The 17951-nt window shown below is 44.9% G+C and overlaps 1 protein-coding gene across 4 annotated transcripts in view; it reads right to left on the bottom strand.

The window, feature by feature from the left end:
- Window positions 1-17951, bottom strand: part of PSIP1 (PC4 and SFRS1 interacting protein 1) — a 184147-nt gene that overhangs the window by 81475 nt on the left and 84721 nt on the right. For all 4 annotated transcript variants that reach the window (XM_030194150.1, XM_030194152.1, XM_030194151.1 and 1 more), the window contains exons 8-9: window positions 15263-15344; window positions 12139-12220 (exon numbers count right to left, since the gene is read on the bottom strand). In XM_030194150.1, the coding sequence (XP_030050010.1) occupies window positions 12139-12220; window positions 15263-15344 (164 nt within the window). The remainder of the gene's footprint in view (window positions 1-12138; window positions 12221-15262; window positions 15345-17951) is intronic.

Below are 17951 nucleotides of genomic sequence, written 5' to 3'. Positions count from 1 at the left end.
ATCCTTTTCCTGGAGGGACCACAGACCCTGAGTGTGGAGCCCATCGACATGGGCTCCCCACCCCAGGCGAGATGCATCCGTCGTCAGCACTTTCGTGGGCTGCGGAATTTGGAATGGGCGTCCCAGGATCAAATTGGTCCGGATGGTCCACCAGAGCAGTGAAGTGCGGCAACTGGTGGAGAGGCGGATGACATCTTCTAGATTCCCGGTGGCCTGGAACCACTGGGAAGCTAGGGTCCATTGAGCAGATCTCATGTGAAGACGAGCCATGGGAGTCACATGAACTGTGGAGGCCATATGACCCAGAAGTCTCAACATCTGCCGAGCTGTGATCTGCTGAGACGCTCTGGTCTGCGAAGCCAGGGTCAAGAGATTGGTGGCCCTCGCTTCGGGAAGGTAGGCCTGAGCTGTCTGGGAATTCAGCAGCGCTCCTATGAATTCCAGAGACTGAGTTGGCTGGAGATGGGACTTTGGGTAATTTATCACAAACCCCAGCAGCTCCAGAAGTTGGATAGTGCACTGCATGGACCGGAGGGCTCCTGCCTCCGAGGTGTTCTTGACCAGCCAATCGTCGAGATATGGGAACACGTGCACTCCCAGCTTGCGTAGATAGGCCGCTACCACCACGAGGCACTTGGTAAACACTCGTGGGGCAGAGGCGAGCCCAAAGGGCAGCACACAATACTGAAAGTGCCGTGCGCCCAGTCGGAATCTGAGATACTGCCTGTGAGCTGGCAGTATCGGGATGTGAGTGTATGCGTCCTTTAAATCCAGGGAACATAGCCAATCGTTTTTCTGAATCATTGGCAGAAGGGTGCCCAAGGAAAGCATCCTGAACTTTTCTTTGACCAGGAATTTGTTCAGGCCTCTCAGGTCTAGGATGGGACGCATCCCCCCTGTTTTCTTTTCCACAAGGAAGTACCTGGAATAGAATCCCTGCCCTTCCTGCCCGGGTGGTACGGGCTCGACCGCATTGGCGCTGAGAAGGGCGGAGAGTTCCTCTGCAAGTACCTGCTTGTGATGGGAGCTGAAAGACTGAGCTCCCGGAGGACAATTTGGAGGCAGGGATGCCAAATTCAGGGCGTATCCGCACCGCACTATTTGGAGAACCCACTGGTCGGAGGTTATGAGAGGCCACCTTTGGTGAAAAAATTTTAACCTCCCTCCGACCGGCAGATCGTCCGGTACGGACACTTGTAGGGCGGCTATGTTCCCGTGGATCCAGTCAAAAGCCCGTCCCCGGCTTTTGCTGTGGAGGCGCAGGGGGCTGCTTAGGCGCACGCTGTTGACGAGAACGAGCGCGCTGGGGCTGTCCCTGTGCCTGACGAGGCCTTCGGGCCGGCTGGTTGTACCTACGCTTTGCAAAAGAATAGGGTGCAGCCTGCCGTGCCCGGGAAAAACGCCCACCCGTGGGGGCGGGTGCTGAAGGCGCCCGGTGGGAGAGCTTGTCGAGAGCGGTTTCCCGCTGATGCAGTTGGTCCACCATCTGCTCGACCTTCTCACCGAAAATGTTATCCCCCCGGCAAGGGACGTCAGCCAGTCTCTGCTGGGTGCGGTTGTCCAGGTCAGAGGCACGCAGCCATGAGAGCCTGCGCATCACTATACCTTGGGCCGCAGCACGAGATGCCACGTCACAGGTGTCAAAAATCCCCCTGGACAGGAACTTTCTGCACGCCTTCAGCTGCCTGACCACCTCCTGATAAGGCCTGGACTGCTCCGGCGGGAGCTTATCGACCAGGTCCGCCAGCTGTTGCACATTGGTCCGCATGTGGATGCTCATATAGAGCAGGTAAGATTGGATGCGGGTCACGAGCATGGAGGATTGGTAGGCCTTCCTCCCAAATGAGTCCAGAGTGCGAGACTCCCGCCCCGGGGGCGCCGAGGCGGTATCCCTCGAACTCCGTGCCCTCTTGAGAGCAGAATCCACGACCGCTGAGTCATGGGGCAACTGGGGCCGCATGAGCTCTGGGTCAGAGTGGATCCTGTACTGGGACTCTGCTTTCTTGGGAATGGTGGGATTAGTTAGTGGTCGCACCCAGTTCCGGAGCAGCGTCTCCTTCAGGACATTGTGCAGCGGTACCGTGGAGGACTCTCTAGGTGGTGATGGATAGTCGAGGACCTCGAGCATCTCGGCCCTCGGCTCTTCCACAGAGACCATGGGAAAGGGAATGCTTATAGACATATCCCGCACAAAGGAGGCAAAGGAGAGACTCTCAGGAGGTGAGAGCTTCCTCTCCGGTGACGGCGTGGGGTCCGAGGGAAGGCCTGTAGACTCCTCGGAGGAGAAATATCTCGGGTCCTCCTCTTCCCCCCACGAGTCCTCGTCCTCGGTATCGGACATTAGCTCATGTAGCTGAGTCCGGTACCGGGCCCGGCTCGACGTCGAGGCACCAAGGTCTCGGTGTCGTCGAGCGGTGGACTCCCGCGCCGGCGGGGACGGAGCTCCCTCCATCGACGTCGACGGGGACTCCACCTGCGTGGCTGTCGAGACCGGCACCGCAAGCGGCGGCGGTGTCGACTGCCCCGGCGCCGGGCTAGAGCTCGCCGGCGCCACAGTCATCGGCGCCGAGGGCGCAAGCACCCCCGGCGCCGGCACAGCCTGGCGCATCAGCCCTTCCAGGATCCCCGGAAGGATGGCTCTGAGGCACTCGTCCAGGCCCGCTGCCGGGAAAGGCGGTGGGGCCGGTAAGGGTGTCGGTGCCGGAAGCTGCTGGGGGCCAGGAGATGGCACCGAGGTGCCGGAACCCCGACGCGTCGGTACCTCCACCACCGACGGAGATCTCTCCTCTCTGCGATGACGCTTCGGCGTCGACTCCTCTTCAGGGTGCACCGAGGGCTCCCGGTGACGGCGCTTCTTGTCTTTTTTCCGGTGCACGTCACCGGTGCCGGAGGGCATGGAGGAGGAGGAGGTCGATCCCCCTCGGTCTCGGGGTACCGGGTCCGACAGGGTTCGGTCCCGTGGCTCACGAGTTGAGGGAGTGACCGGGGCCGACTGCCCACGCGGTCTCTCTACCCCACTCTCGCCGGCGGACCGGCGGGCCGACGGGACCTGTTCTCCTGGGGTCGCTGCCATCGGTGCCGATGTCTCGGGCATCGATACCGGTACCGAAGAACCGGTCTTCGATACCGATGCCGTCGAGGTCGACGTCGAGGGGCCGGCGCAAGTTCCAAAAAGACGGTCCCGCAGAACTTGCCTCGCAACCTGAGTCCGTTTCCGGAGACCGAGACACAAAACGCACGACTTGGGATTGTGCTCCGGCCCGAGGCACTGGAGGCACCAAGCGTGGGTGTCGGTCTGCGAGATCGGCCGGCCGCAGCGACCACACTTTTTAAATCCACTCGGGACCTTCGAGGACATCGACGGAAAAATCGCGTCGGCGAAGTCAAAGTCGGCAATGGTGGCTAAAATCACACCACGAAAATTGTAACCGACCGAGCGGCCACTAGGCCGCAACGAGGCGTCCCCGCTAGAAAGCGAGGGAAAAGAAGGAGCGCGTGCTCCACACGCGCAAAATTCTTTTTTTTTTTTTTTTTTTTTAATAAAAGAGAAAGAAGAAAAAGAAGAGGCCGAACAGGCCAAAAGCGACGATCCGCGTAAACGCGGTCGAAAAAATCCGGCGGCTGAAACGAGAGAGAGGGGAAAACACAACTCTCTCAGTCGCGGAAAAAAAGTAACTGGCGGGAGCGGTCGCGCACGGGCGGGAAGACGGCCGCGCATGCGCGGTGGGCGTGCCCTGCGTGCTGACCGTCCCGCGAAGCTTATTTCCGGTTGGTGGGGGCTGCCGCGGACGTCACCCCAGTCGTGAGAACAAGCAGCCTGCTTGTCCTCGGAGAATACAAATCTACCTACGCATCTAGCTTCTCCTTCATAGGCACACAGCTATGGAATGCACTACCTAAAATCTAAAGATCAATTCAGAACCATCTAAATTTCAGGAAATTACTGAAGACCACCCTGTTCAAGAAGGCTTACCTTTCAGACTCAACTTAAATTACTTCTTCGTTACAGCAAAATTCATGGACTTTATCATCTTTAATTATCTTTTATTATCTTTGTTGTCTTCTACGTTGCATATTCGATTACTATCTTATTATTACATTGTTAAATTGTATTTTACTAACTATAGCCTGCACTACGGTACTGTGTAAGCCACATTGAGCCTATAACTAGTGGGAAAATGTGGGGTATAAATGTGTTAAATAAATAAATAAAAGCTAGGCAAGATCATGTGAAATGTATAGTCTAGGACAATGATTTATACAGAGTGTGTTTTGCTCTAACAGTCAAAAGAAAGAAAAAAAAAAGAAACAGCTGTTTTATGCCACTGTTTGCAAGTTTGGCTATTTTAAAAAAGATGGTGATAAAAGACTCTGCCCTTCAATGACAGTAAATAAAGGGGATGGGATTTGATATACCACCTTTCTGTGGTTGCAATCAAAGTGGTTTTTACATATTGTACACAGGTAATTTGTTTCCTCCCCAGGAGCATTAGGCTACTGTACATAGAGAGATGCAATGCGCAGCTAATCATACACCTTTTCCCCACTTCCCTTATATGGCTCCCCCCACCCTACAGCGCTAGCATTGAAACGCATACCTCCCTATGAAGTCATGTACAAAAAATCCTAAACAGAATTTACTTCGATCTGGAGGCGGTCAGAAGTTTAGGAGGCATTACACCTCTGTTCAATGCTTCTAGAAAACATAATAAAGCTCTCACACAAAAACAGGTCGAAGAATGGCTCAGGGGGGGCAAGACGTTTATACCTTACAGCGGCCTGCTCACATTCCTTTTCAAAGAAACAAAACCATAGTTTCAGAAGTGGATGTTCAGTGGCAAGCGGACTTGGTGGATCTGTCAGCTCTGTCTTCTTTTAACTATGGCTATAAATACATACTGACGATCATCGACATCTTATCGAAATATGCTTTGGCCACGTATCTAAAAACAAAAAACAGTTGTGAAGTGGTTGAAGCCTTTGAAAAGGTATTTAGTTTAGGCTGTATGCCTAAAATAGTACAAACGGACAAGAGTAAAGAGTTTTCAAATAAACCTGTACAGATGTTACTGAAAAGAAAAGGAATCTGTCATTTTGTGACCAACAACAATGTAAATACGGACATGGTAGATAGGTTTAACCGCACACTAAAGTCTAAAATGTGGCAGTACTTCATGTCAAGCAACACTTTTCGATATGTAGATGTATTGCAGTCCACACTACATAGCTATAATTGGAGTTTTCTCAGAATCATATAGGGTAGCGGCCCAACAAGATAAACTCATTTACATGGTATGTGATACTTTATATGTCTTTCTCAGGGCACAGACCGTAGAAGTCTGCCCAGCACTGATCTTGTACTAAGTTCTGAAGCTAATGTCGAAGCCCCTTAAAATTTACACTCTAGCCCATCCCTATTTATTCAGTCATGATCAGGGCCTAGACCACAGAAGTCTGCCCAGCTCCCATTTTGTTTCTCAATTACCGGCGTCGCCACCCAATCTCCGCTAAGATTCCGCGGAACTATTCCTTCTAAACAGGATTCCTTTGTGTTTATCCCACGCATGTTTGAATTCCACTGGCAAATGGAATAATGCTAAAGCAAAATAAAGCATTGTTCTGCCACTATTTTCATTACTATTTCTTTTTTCTTTACTGGCGTTGAAGGGCAGAGCTTTTTATCACCAGCTTTTTTTTTTTTTTACAACAGCCAAACTTGCAAAGAGCAGAATAAAACAGCCATTTCTTTTTTTTCTTTCTTTTGACTGTTAGAGCAAAACACACTCTGTATAAATCATTGTCCTAGACTATACATTTCAAATGACCTTGCCTAGCTTTTTACAAAATGTATGCTTCTTAATAAAGAATTGTTCTGCCACTATTTTCATTTAAAAAGAAAAAAAACTTTATCTGTATCTTTCCCTGTCAATAAAATGTATGTTTTCATTTATGTGAGCTTACCTGGGAGTGATGGGGTATATGTATGGAGGGGCAGGGTACAGCGTGATGTTAACCAGCACCTTTTTAAAAGCAGCCAAACTTGCTAATGGCGTAAAATGTGTGAGTCTGGAGCTTTTTTTCTCTGCCTGTTTGTTGTGCGGGGCTATCTGCCGCTGATCCACATTGCCAGGCTCTGATCCTACATACAGAAAAAGGGTGGGTTTGGAAGAGACTGCAGACAGACTGATTTCACACAAAGAAGTGTGCTTGCTGAAAAGCTGAGAGGAGGGGAGAAGTCCACTTTAAAGAGGGGAAGCCAAAGTTGCAAACAGCGAAAGTCAGTCAGCGTGTATTGAAAGCCTGATTGTTCAGGAGCCCCCCCCCCCCCCCCCCCCACCCCAATGGTTTCTTGTGAAAGTTAATCTTAAAACGGCTTTGTGTCTGCTGCCTCATGTTATGAAAATAAAAACCCAGATCCTTTTGAAAGGAAAATTCTGAAGGGTAAAATGCCTATTGTCTTCCCTGTGAAAAAAAAGGTTAAGCTACACACATTCCTCCACGGTTGTAGGAGCAGTTTCGGGGTGGGGGGGACGGGACATTTGACATCATTTCCTGTCATGTGATCCCATCCAAGATGTCAGCTAGTACTGAAAACAACAAGTGACGTAGTGTGCCCAGTGGTAGCCACCATCTTGGGAAAAGGGGCATGGCTATATCACTTCCCATCACTAAAAGGGGTGGGCCTTCAGTAAGGGTTTTGTAACAGGGAGTATAAAGCGACACTGGATTTCTCCCAGCTACCTGGGGCCTGTAAATAACCAGGACTCCTACTGTAGAGCCTTCTGGACCAGCTTTTATTCTCAAATAAATAGCTTCTAATTCACTTTTCATCACCACCTCTACCACTTCCAAATCTAGGAGTTTGTTATAAACGACAGCAATGCCTCCTCTTCTTTGCTTCTACCCGATCACATGATGGATAGCAAAGACAAAAGGGCAAAGCATTAGCTCTTGTGGACTCTTCTTCATATTTCAGAGTTCATGCAGACTACCAGCTTTCTTTCCACACCCAAGTCACTGCTATCTCTGCTTTAATACACTTTGCCATTCAGAGCTAATTGAACAATTCTGCTTGAGCCAGTTTTTATATGCTCTAGTAGATACACACATACAGACTACTGTAAGTCAACTAATCCTGGGCTTGGTCCTAACCTCATGAGAAAATTACAATTCATACAAAATACATCAGACTCCTGCCAAATACCAAATATTTTGATTGTGTCATGCCTCCTCTTTTCTGCCTTCACCACTGGCTTCAAGTTTCTTTTCGAAACCAACAAAATCTTCTCTCACTAATGAAGCTCTTCATAAATGATAACCATCATATCTAACCTCAGCCATCACCCCATATGTTCCTTCCAGAACCCATTCTTCCAATACAGAACACACTCACTCCATCCCTCAGTTTTTCATTCTCTCTCTGAATTTACCATAGTACTTTCTTCTGCCTTGCACCCTCCCTTTGGAATGTCTCCCCCCTTTCTCTCCGTAGCAAATTATCCTATCCCACGTTTAAACCTGTATTGAGAAACTCCATCTATTTTCCCCGGCTTTCCCAGGAGTGGTGAGTGGCAGTGATGTCATGATGATGGTGGTCAGCGTAGCTCCTTTATTTCCACACTCCTATTTCTCTTACTACCCTACTTTACGCTTCCTTTTATTTCCCTTTCTTTCTTGTTCCTCTGTCCTATCCTTGGATTGCAGTTCCTTTCTACTCAATTTTTCTTATTATACCACCCTTGAAACATATACAGACTTCTTGAAGTACATCATGAATCCCAGTTTCTGAAGGCAGCTTATTGATTCTTCTTGGATGATAGGAGTCAGGCTCTCCAAAGAAGCATACAGAAGCCAGTTGTTGAGATGTGGGGAAACCAGCTCACTCTGCCTGTTTGAATGGTGAAAATTCTGAGGGCCAAGGATATGCCAAATGGAAGGACTCTGTGCTGATAACAGTCTGCATGTAGAAGGAATATGATGTAATTTCTGCAACACGGATGGATCGGGATATGTGAATAAGCATATTTGAAAACCAGTGTGCACAGTCAGTCTCCCTTCTTTAAGTAGGGGAGAATGGAAGAAAGGTGCTTCTACGCGGAGGTCCGCGAGATCTGATATAGGGAGTATGATCATCTGGAAAATGGAATCTGAGTATCTGAAGTGGAGATCTTGATTCCTTTCCCAAAACTGGAACTAGCTTTACTTTCCTGGATTCGGGACCAGTGGGGGGAGGTGGAAGCGCAAGCAGGGCAGTTGCTCAGGGCCCCCATGCTACAAGGGGCTCCAAGCTTGCCTAAATCTGAAGGAGATACAGCCTGCTGGTGGGCTTTGGGGTCTTCTTTTACATTTCTGCCCTAGACCTCAGCATGTTTAACGCAGGACCTGGCTGGACTACCAGAAGAGATTAACTTCTTCCTTAAGCACAAGAGTATAGGTTTGAGGAATTTGATACTACACCAAAAGTCATAAGTACATAAGAAAAGCCATGCTGAGTCAGACCAAGGTCCATCAAGCCCAGCATTCTATCGGACAGTGGTCTGTCCAGAACCCAAAAAGTAGATCTATTTCTGATGGCTCATTTCCAGTAATGAGCAATGTCTCTTTGAAGTCTAGCTGGTCAATATTAGTCTTTTTTCCTCTAGGAATTTGTGCACAATTCTTCTGAATCTCATTACATTGGTCACTTTCACCACATCCTCTTGTAATAGATTTCACAGCTATGTGGGGGTAAAAAAAGACTTCATGATTGGTTTTTAGTCTTCTGGTCATTCGCTTTATGAGTATCCTTTTATATTTTTGATATTGTTTGAAAGGTTAAAAAACTATTCCCTATTTAATTGTTCCATTCCACTATGATTATATAAATTTCCGTTATAGCCCTTATCTTTTCTACAAACTGAAGATCCATAGTCTTTGAGGTGTTCTATACCCCTTATTGTTTAGCTCTGCTCTGAACCTTTTTCTAGTTCCGTAATATTCTTTTTGAGATGGGGTGACCAGAACTTAAGGTGTGGTCACACCAAAAACCTAAACAGAGGCACAATGTTATTCTCAGTTTTATTTTCCATCACTTTTCATATGATATCTAACATTCTGTTTGCTTTCTAGCAGCTGCAACACTGTGGGCTGAAAGTGTCAATGTGACTCCAAGATCTTTTTGTTAAGTGCTGCCTCCTAAGGACCCAGCATTTTGTATCTATCCAATAACAGCAGCCCAGTGTAATGCCATCTTAGTCAACTGCTGTTATTCCTGTGCAGAGATAATTATGAGATCTTGAGATAAACAGTTTCTCTGCTGTCTACTTTGGATTCTGAACTACAAAGAGGCCATTTTCTACCCCCTCCTCACTGCTCTCTTAACTCCCTCAAAGAGCCCTAGAGCACTACTCAGACCCAGATTTTGTTTCTAAGGAGGATTCCAGAGGAAGAAAGCATTCTTCAGGAATTCCCTCTGATCCATATTTCTCCTCCTATACAAAATGAAATCTCCTTATGAAGACATTTCTTACCCAAGATTCATAGGGCACGTCTGATTCCCTTTCCCTTACAACAGGAAACTAATTGCTTTCGGATGGTCTAGTGGCAGAGACTGAAACTTGAGGTGGTCACGCACTTTTATGATGCTTAGAAACTAGGAAACTATTGTGATCTCTACCCACTGCTGAAGAAAAATAGTACCTCACTCCCTACAGATAGGGCAGGTTGTGTATTCTGTGGAAGACACTGGCTTTGACTGTAAAGGATTGCTTTAGTCATGCAGGTAAGCCGGCTTCACTTGCCCTCTACCTTGCTGAAAAAACTTAGCAAAGTGGAATAATAAGACTGCTGTGGATATCTGGCAAAGGGAACAAAAACTCTTCTTAGTGGAAACTTCTGAGGTGCTGGGATATTTTTGCCATCTAAAGGACAATGTAGACTGTGGCAGCACAACCAAGAGGTGTTATAAAGTAAAGCAGTAATCCTTGATGGTATCTAAAGTTTATTTTCAGGAGGAAAACCAGAAAACAAGAGTCTCTAGCACAGGGAGTATCTGGTAGTCTTGTATGAATGTCTCCATGGAGGCTGGACAAACACAGCCACATAAAATGTCTGACAGTGATAGTGGAAGATGAAATTCTGAACACATATCAAATATATCATATGCTGAGCATAAAAAATTAGTTCCACACTCACCTGCTTCAGCCAAGATAGCTGCCAGTTCATACTGAGACTATGTAGACAGGCTGGATGAAACACCTCTCAAAAGTGGCATGCACATATTAAATCACATGAAGCTGATGAACTGCAATGCCACCTTCATTGCTGACTCAACTAAAACCGAAGAAAAAGAAAGCTAGATTTGACTTGACTAAAACTGTGCACTGGTTGAACTTAAGTCCATCTTTTTTTATGCAGACTGAATGATTAGTGGGAACGGTCACATACAAAGCTGTTATTCTTGCAGGAGGTTATAGACTGACATAGTTATGTGGCTTTTGGGACGTTTATGGACTTTAAGAGCCCAAAGACAACCAAGTATGTTTCCATTTACTGCTGAAGAGGGAAGGAAACTTCTCAGACATGTTCTGTACAAATCTCAGATACGATATATCTTCATAAGGAGACTGATCTCACAAAAACTATAAAAATCAGAAGGAATTCCTGTACTGTACTTCTCTTCTAAGGAACATTCTAAAAGGAAGAAAATCCGTATCTGTGTAGTCTGCTAAGGCAGCTTGAGGGACCTCTGAACACAGAGGAGGAGGGTATCATACCTTGATATGAACAAGAATCTCTTTGTTCAGGAGCAACACCTGTCAACTAAGATGACATTATACTAGGCTACTGATATTGAACAGTTGACAGATTTTTGCAGCAGCCCTTACATTCATTGAACATTGTTTGCAGGAATGAACGAAGCTGCTCCAGATGAGGTAGCAAAACAGGTGAAGACGACTCACTGGCTACTGTACCTAGGGCTGGAGTTGATGTTATGTGAGGCTGAATGGTCAACCATTGTAGAAGAGATGACCGTCTCAAATGGGAGAACAAGGACACATGCGTTGGATATGTGCTGTTGATGCTAAATTAATTTTGCACTGGGGCAGTCTGTTCATATCTGCACTGGCTCATCATGCTGGTATATCTGTGCTGACAGAGAATTACAATGGCTAAACTAACAGAAGAAGAGATTGATCAATGCTACTGCCTGGCCAGAATCTCTTTGATGGTGCAGATAGTGCAGGAGACAGCTGTGCTTAAGTGAAGCACTTTAAGCAGCATCTGCACCAAAATGTCTGTGCTTCTCCAATGCTTTGAAAGAACTTTCAAGGATCCCTTCACCTCAGGCCTACGCGAACATGCAGACGGCAGCTTTCCTTGGGACTGGGAACCTCCAAGGATGGTCATGCCAATTTGGAGGAATCCCCTATGCTGCTCCTTTGCAGCTGGACTCCTGAAGTCACTATGCAAGGACCAGAGGCAACCTCCGTCAAAGAGAATTTGTTAGAATATGCAGAGCCAGTCAGTCTCTGTACAGATGGTGTCCTCCTTTCTTCCTAGGAGTCTCTTCTCTGCAGAATCAGTTCAGGTGGTCCTTCCTAGGTCGAGAGGACATCCAGGCTGACTATAAGCATTGTGACGTATTAGGGTCTGAGCCCAGACAAATAAGGCTTCTGGAGTGGGTGTGGGTGTTAAAGTTTTAGATCTTTCTCCCACACTGCGGACAAGGCTGGAACATCTTCAGAAACCAATCATTTTTTTTAGGAAAAAGAAAGACTACAAAAAATGTCAGACACAAAGGTTAAAAATCTCTTGAATATGAGCAAATTTTGTTTTTGTTAATATTGGGGAAGAAACTGAAGGACTGAGGAAACTGCTTCATGCAAAAAGGGCTCTGCATGTCCAAATCTTTATACTAGTTCTGAGCTTGTCCCAGTGCCATCAGATTACATCACCCACCTGTGTGCCTGACAACTGAATATTTTAGTTTGTTAGATGTAAACTTCTTTTTAGTCATGCTTTTACTTAAGGAATGCTCAAGTAGTAACATAACACAACACACTTTGGAAAGTGGGCTAAAACAGTAATTTATGAAGCAGAAATTCCTGCATTAACAGTATATTTCCATAAAATACACATACAAGAAGCAAAACTCACACATCACTGTCTGAGGAGGAAGGTGGCTTCATGAGTCTGGGTCTCCCTCGAGGTTTTGAAACCTTGGCCTCTGCAATAGCAGCTGAGATTATAAAAAGTCGGAAAGGGTTAGGGTTACATCACTGCTCAACATAGCAATGTCTTCTATAGAAATCTGCCTTTCAACAACTTCAGTACAAGGTGGTGACACAGCCGATGTACACTCCAATATCTCTGTGGGTTTATTATTATTTCAATGTAGTTTTACATCAAAGGTAAATCCAAAATGAAAATGAAGAAAAAGGAAAACAAAATTGAATCAAAGAAATAAAATATTATTATTTCGCATACAGAACCCACTACAGAGAAAAAAAGGTACAAAAATTTAAAAGAAATGAAAATGACATAACTAGGGCTTCTCTTAGGTACTACTTATCAATGGTAAATTTAGGTGTATTTTCCAGCCAATTAGGGTTTTTTTTTTTGAGGGCACAAAAACATTTGTTTTCATGCCACAGGTACTGCTAGGCTCCTCTTCTGGTGGAATCAAATAAGCACGCGTGTCACTTAGCAGTTATTAGCAAAGAAAAGCCACAAAAACAGAGTATAGGATATAAGACAAGCAAGGAGAGAGAGGGCACTAGGTGAAATGATTATCCAACACACATCTATTTTCAGGTTAAACCGAAAATCAAAAGCCTTAATTAGAGCACATATTATCAAAAGCCTAAACCAAGCTAATGCAACCTCTGACAATACCCCCAACCCAACTCACACATAGCAACTCCAAAAGAATCATACATTTTAGAACCTGTTCATCTGAATGTCATTAAAGCATCTGTTCTGTTTACATGATAGCAATCATTCGAAAAGAAGTCTCAAAAAGAAAATTATACTAATAGCTAATGAATGGGGTTTCCATTGAAGTACACATTTCCTTCACAGCTGTGTTACCCTAGTTACACTGGGGAACAGATTTTTTTTTTACCACAAAAAAACAAAAAGGAAAGAGAAAGGGGATGGGGCTTGATATACCACCTTTCTGTGGTAACAATCTAAGCGGTTTACATATTATATACAGGTACTTATTTTGTACCTGGAGGGTTAAGCGACTTGCCAAGAGTCACAAGGAGATGCAGTGGGAATCAAACCCAGTTCCTCAGGATCAAAGTCCACTGCACTAACCACTAGGCTACTCCTCCACACATACCTTTCTTTTGAAATAAGATTTTAGAATATTAGTCTTGTTGGATTCAGCAATGAATGAGACTAGAAGAGCAACTCTTGTATAGATCTCAGGCTACAGAGGACTTAAAAAAAAGGCAGTCAACTACACTATCCAAAAATGCCTTAGTATCAAGAGCCTTTTGGTCTAACTGTTAAGTAAAACATTACAGCAAACATAATAAATTTTATAAATGACTATGGTTTCGACATCTGTTAAATTCAAAACATTACAAAAATATTTTAAGCAATTCTAAAAGTGATAGTGAGTCTTTGGAGAATAAGAAAACAGTATGTTTTTCATTCTAGCCATGGTTTCTGAGAGTGAAGTATTTGTATGACCCATCCCTTCCAAAGAGGACATGAGACTTCCATCTTAGATACCTGGACCTCCACCTGCCTAATCTTATCATGATCTTCCAACTTACTGTCTCACTGGAAAAAGCAGTCAACTGTTCAGCAAATTCCTGCAAAAAGGCCTCTCTTGAGGACAGTCCTTCAGATGTCCATTAATAATACCTTCTACCCATCTAATGGCACAGTATCGAACTACTACTACTACCCAAAGCCACTGAAATCATCATGGGAAGGGAAGGGAAGGGAAATGGGACTTGCAAAAACCTCAGAAAGGCAGTATATCAACTACATTCAAAGCGGTTTACATATATTCAGGTACTTATTTTTGTACCAGGGGCAATGGAGGGTTAAGTGACTTGCCCAGAGTCACAAGGAGCTGCACTAACCACTAGGCTACTCCTCCACTCCACCAAACAAGAACTTAGTAGGGGACCCCACCCACCAAACAAGAATTTCATGGAGCAATCTGAATAGAAGCTTTAAAAATGACAACAAAAGGACTCTGGTCCCCAATCTTCCCACCATAAGAGCAGGTTCTAGTAGGAAGTAGAAAGGTTCTAGTGTTAGGGATTAAATAATCCCTAGATGCTTGGAGAGAATTAATTACTTGTTTCTCCATTCTATAAACTGAGATTAGGAGCAGCTGAACATGTATATCCATTGGTCCTTGAATGCACAGCAATGTCTACGGAGGCACCAATTTAACTTTTAACTTCTTTTTCCCCATGACAAGGGTCCTCCAATAAGACCAAAATTGGACAAAAGTTAAACTAAGTTGCTTTGATGCATTCCTTCAGGTGCTTGCCAGTGTTCCCTACGTGAATCAGCAAGAGAGAAACCAAGGAGTAGGGTAGACTGGCTCTTCCAATAAGCCAAGGGAGACACTGGTTCAAAAGGGTGATCTTTATTGGAACAACTTAAATGACTCGACACAGCTGCTATGTTTCAGTGTCAAAATGCCTGCTTCAGGAGTCTCGTGATGTACTGTTTATAGAGATAGGCAATGTTTCCAAGATCACATACAACTTTAATAAAGTAGATCCAATGTCCATGGATATGTATGAAGCTTCTGTCAGTTAAAAGCCAAGAGAAAAAAAAAGTTGCTCTCTCCATCTCTGTGATCTTAAACCTGAGCCCTGAATCAGGGGGATGTGACCAACCAAACAAAAAACACACCTTTAATCTGTTCCTCCAGTTTCAGGGTACTGTTGCCTACAAACCACATTGGCCGTAGGCTGAAACCCTCTTATGCTAAATTCAAGGTAGGCATCACAATGTGGTTCTCTGTGCGAACCTTTGACTACTAATTGCAATATGAACCTAGCTAAAAACTCTGGAACAGACATTGTTCTTTCCTAATTCTAGTGTTTTGCTTTTTATCAATTTGCGCTATAGAATGCAGCCACTACTTTGTCACTGTTGGAAAGTGATATGTAACCTAACCTATCACATTGGCAGCTCCAAAACAAAGAATCATAACCCAAACCCAACCCCTTCCCTTCTCACCCTCCTCTCCCCAAACATATATTATTTAATGAGCTGTCAAACAAGAGGAAAAGCCCACCTGGCCTTCCTCTTTTAGGACTCAGCTGTGGGGCAGCTGCCACTGCATTTACTTCCTGCTCCAGTTCCACTGATTGTTCTACCTAAAATCAAGCAAGGAGAGAAATCCACAAATCATGATCATTACATATCACATTCAAACCAGGTATTGGAAAATGATACTAAAATATCTAAAATCAAAATGCAGGCAAAGACCATTGATATTTTTAGGCTTCATGGCTTTCAAGGACTCACCTTTTAATGAATGATAGGAAAGTAGCTAATACCGTTATCTACATCCGTTTACATAATTAACAGAGGAAGGTGGCACATTATAAACTAACCAATCAGGACCACAGTCTATTTGAAGTGGATTGTAGTCCTCGAAAGCTCATGTCTCAATAAATTGGCTAGTCTTTGCAAATTATGTTATACCAGATTAACTTGGATACCCCTTTTAAAATTTTTAATCCATTTACATATTTAGCACTTTCTAACCACATCTCAAGCCGCACCCTCTTCCTAAAAAAAAACAGTGGCGTCCTTGAGAAAATGGGGAAGGTGGAAGAAGGCCAACACAAAGGGTTTTAATTAAAAGCTAAGGGGCTGCTGACAATCATACAGCAAATATACTTATTAATTCGAATTAGACACTTCATGTCACTCACAATAGGCAGAAATCACTACAGCTGGCACAGCCCCAAGCCCCAATATTCCCTTCCTTTTGTTTATGGGGTACATATATAATGGTGTATATTAGGGATGTGAAGAGGGTCAAACATTTTCAGCTCATTTGGCCTTTCCCTTCCAGTTTACAGACTTCCTCAGGGCATACCAATTCGCATCGGGTTTTCTGGATAATCACAATGAATATGCACGAGACAGATTTGCATACTACTACTACTACTTCTTCTTAACATTTATGCCAATCTCTCTCATGCATATTCATGCTAGATATCCCAAAAACCCGATGAGACTTGATATGCCTCAAGGACTGGGTTGAGAAACCCTGCTCTAGGGTATATCTAAATGTGAGTGAATGTGTGAAGTCTGCCTGGCGTCAATCTGAAGAGGAAGCCACTTGTATGGTTAGAGGTTATGGAACATGATCAGTCTTTGTTAAGAATAAGTGTGAACGGGTCAGGAGATTTCTAAAAGAAAGGGATGGTGAATGCAGTGCATCTGGAGCGGTTAGTCTGTCTTACTAGGTTTGTAATTTTGGTATCATTTGTGCCTAATTTCTGGGGAAATGGCCCATAAAGCACAGCCATGGAGAGACACAAAATGGGGGTGAATTAGAACTAATCTGAAACCTGTGAGCAGCAATACTATTTCAACCCTAGGCCTTGATGCCTGACATTTCTGCTCATATGTTTCAAACCTGTGCCAATTTAACATCTTTATCTGTTTGTTATCCAGGGCTTAGTTTCTGACAGAACAACCTGGGAACAGTGTTTCACCATCTTTTTTCTGGTCCCCACGGAACTGAAGCAGAGCTGGCAGTGTAAATTAGATCTGGATCCCCTTGGAAATGGAGCAGAGCTGCTGGGCTGCATGGATTATTTCTGGCCCCCCAGCACTCAGAAGAAGCAGAGCCACATCAGAAATATTGAAGCTGCTGACCCAGAGACAGAACACCATCCCCTGAGGAGCCATCCAAGGAGGCCTCCTCCCTAAATGCAAAGGAAAGACAGCTGATTCCACAGGACATTTTTGCCTTCCTCACCAAGGAGGAAGAGGGGGAGAGTTGTCAGAGAGGGCAATAATTACCATAGGGGGAGGGGGACTTGAGGATTGCCAAGGATTGGGAGTCTATATTTGCAAACCCTAGAACTGCTGCAGAAAATTATGGTGGGGGAGCTTGGGATTAAGGACTAGGATTACGAGGCAATTAAGAGAGGCCACATTCTCTCTATTCTCCTTCTGCTCCTTACACCAGTGATCATTCATCTCCAGGTCGCACAAGTGCTTAACACCAAGTCATTCTTTGCCCACTAGTGCTCCATGAGCATAAAGGACAAGGCACAGACTGAAGAATGTGTTTGCATGTGCTGTTTTACATTTTTATTTATTTATTTTCAGAGAAGAGTTCACACCTGGCCCTGATGCTAGGAACCCTCTCCATTCAGATCCACTTCCTTTTTTGTTACAAATTAATCTTAGGTATATTACATTATGTAAATGTTATTGTTTATATTATAATCCATTTTGCTATGAGGATTGATTGTGGCAGGGGAAACATGTTTCTCCGAGTAGTTATTCCATACGTTCTCCTAGTGAGAATGAGGTAAGGGCTAGGGCAGTGATTTCTAAACCTGTTCTGGGGGAACTCCAGAGAATTATGTTTTCAGAATATCCCCAATGAAAATTCATTAGATCGATTTGCATACACTGCCTCCTTAGTATGCAAATCTGTCTCATGAATATTCATTGTGGACACCCTGAAAATCTGACTAGCTGGGATTCCCCTAGAGCAAAAAAAAAGTAGAGGAGGACCAATACAGTTCCAACTCAAGGGTAAAAAGCAATTTTATTAGTCGGACGAGGCAGATCTGCATTTTGGTGTGGGGTGCCTGACTCAAGAGTCAAGAAATCAATCCAGGTGGCTCCTCCCACGACCAAATGGCTTGGATTTGGTCGTTTCTGAGATGGGCGTCCTCGGTTTCCATTTATCGCCAAAAATCAGAAGCGACCGAGTCTAGGGACGACCA

Source organism: Microcaecilia unicolor, chromosome 2 (assembly GCF_901765095.1).
Source record: "Microcaecilia unicolor chromosome 2, aMicUni1.1, whole genome shotgun sequence".
Taxonomy (NCBI): domain Eukaryota; kingdom Metazoa; phylum Chordata; class Amphibia; order Gymnophiona; family Siphonopidae; genus Microcaecilia; species Microcaecilia unicolor.
This window is presented reverse-complemented; position numbering and strand designations above follow the sequence as displayed.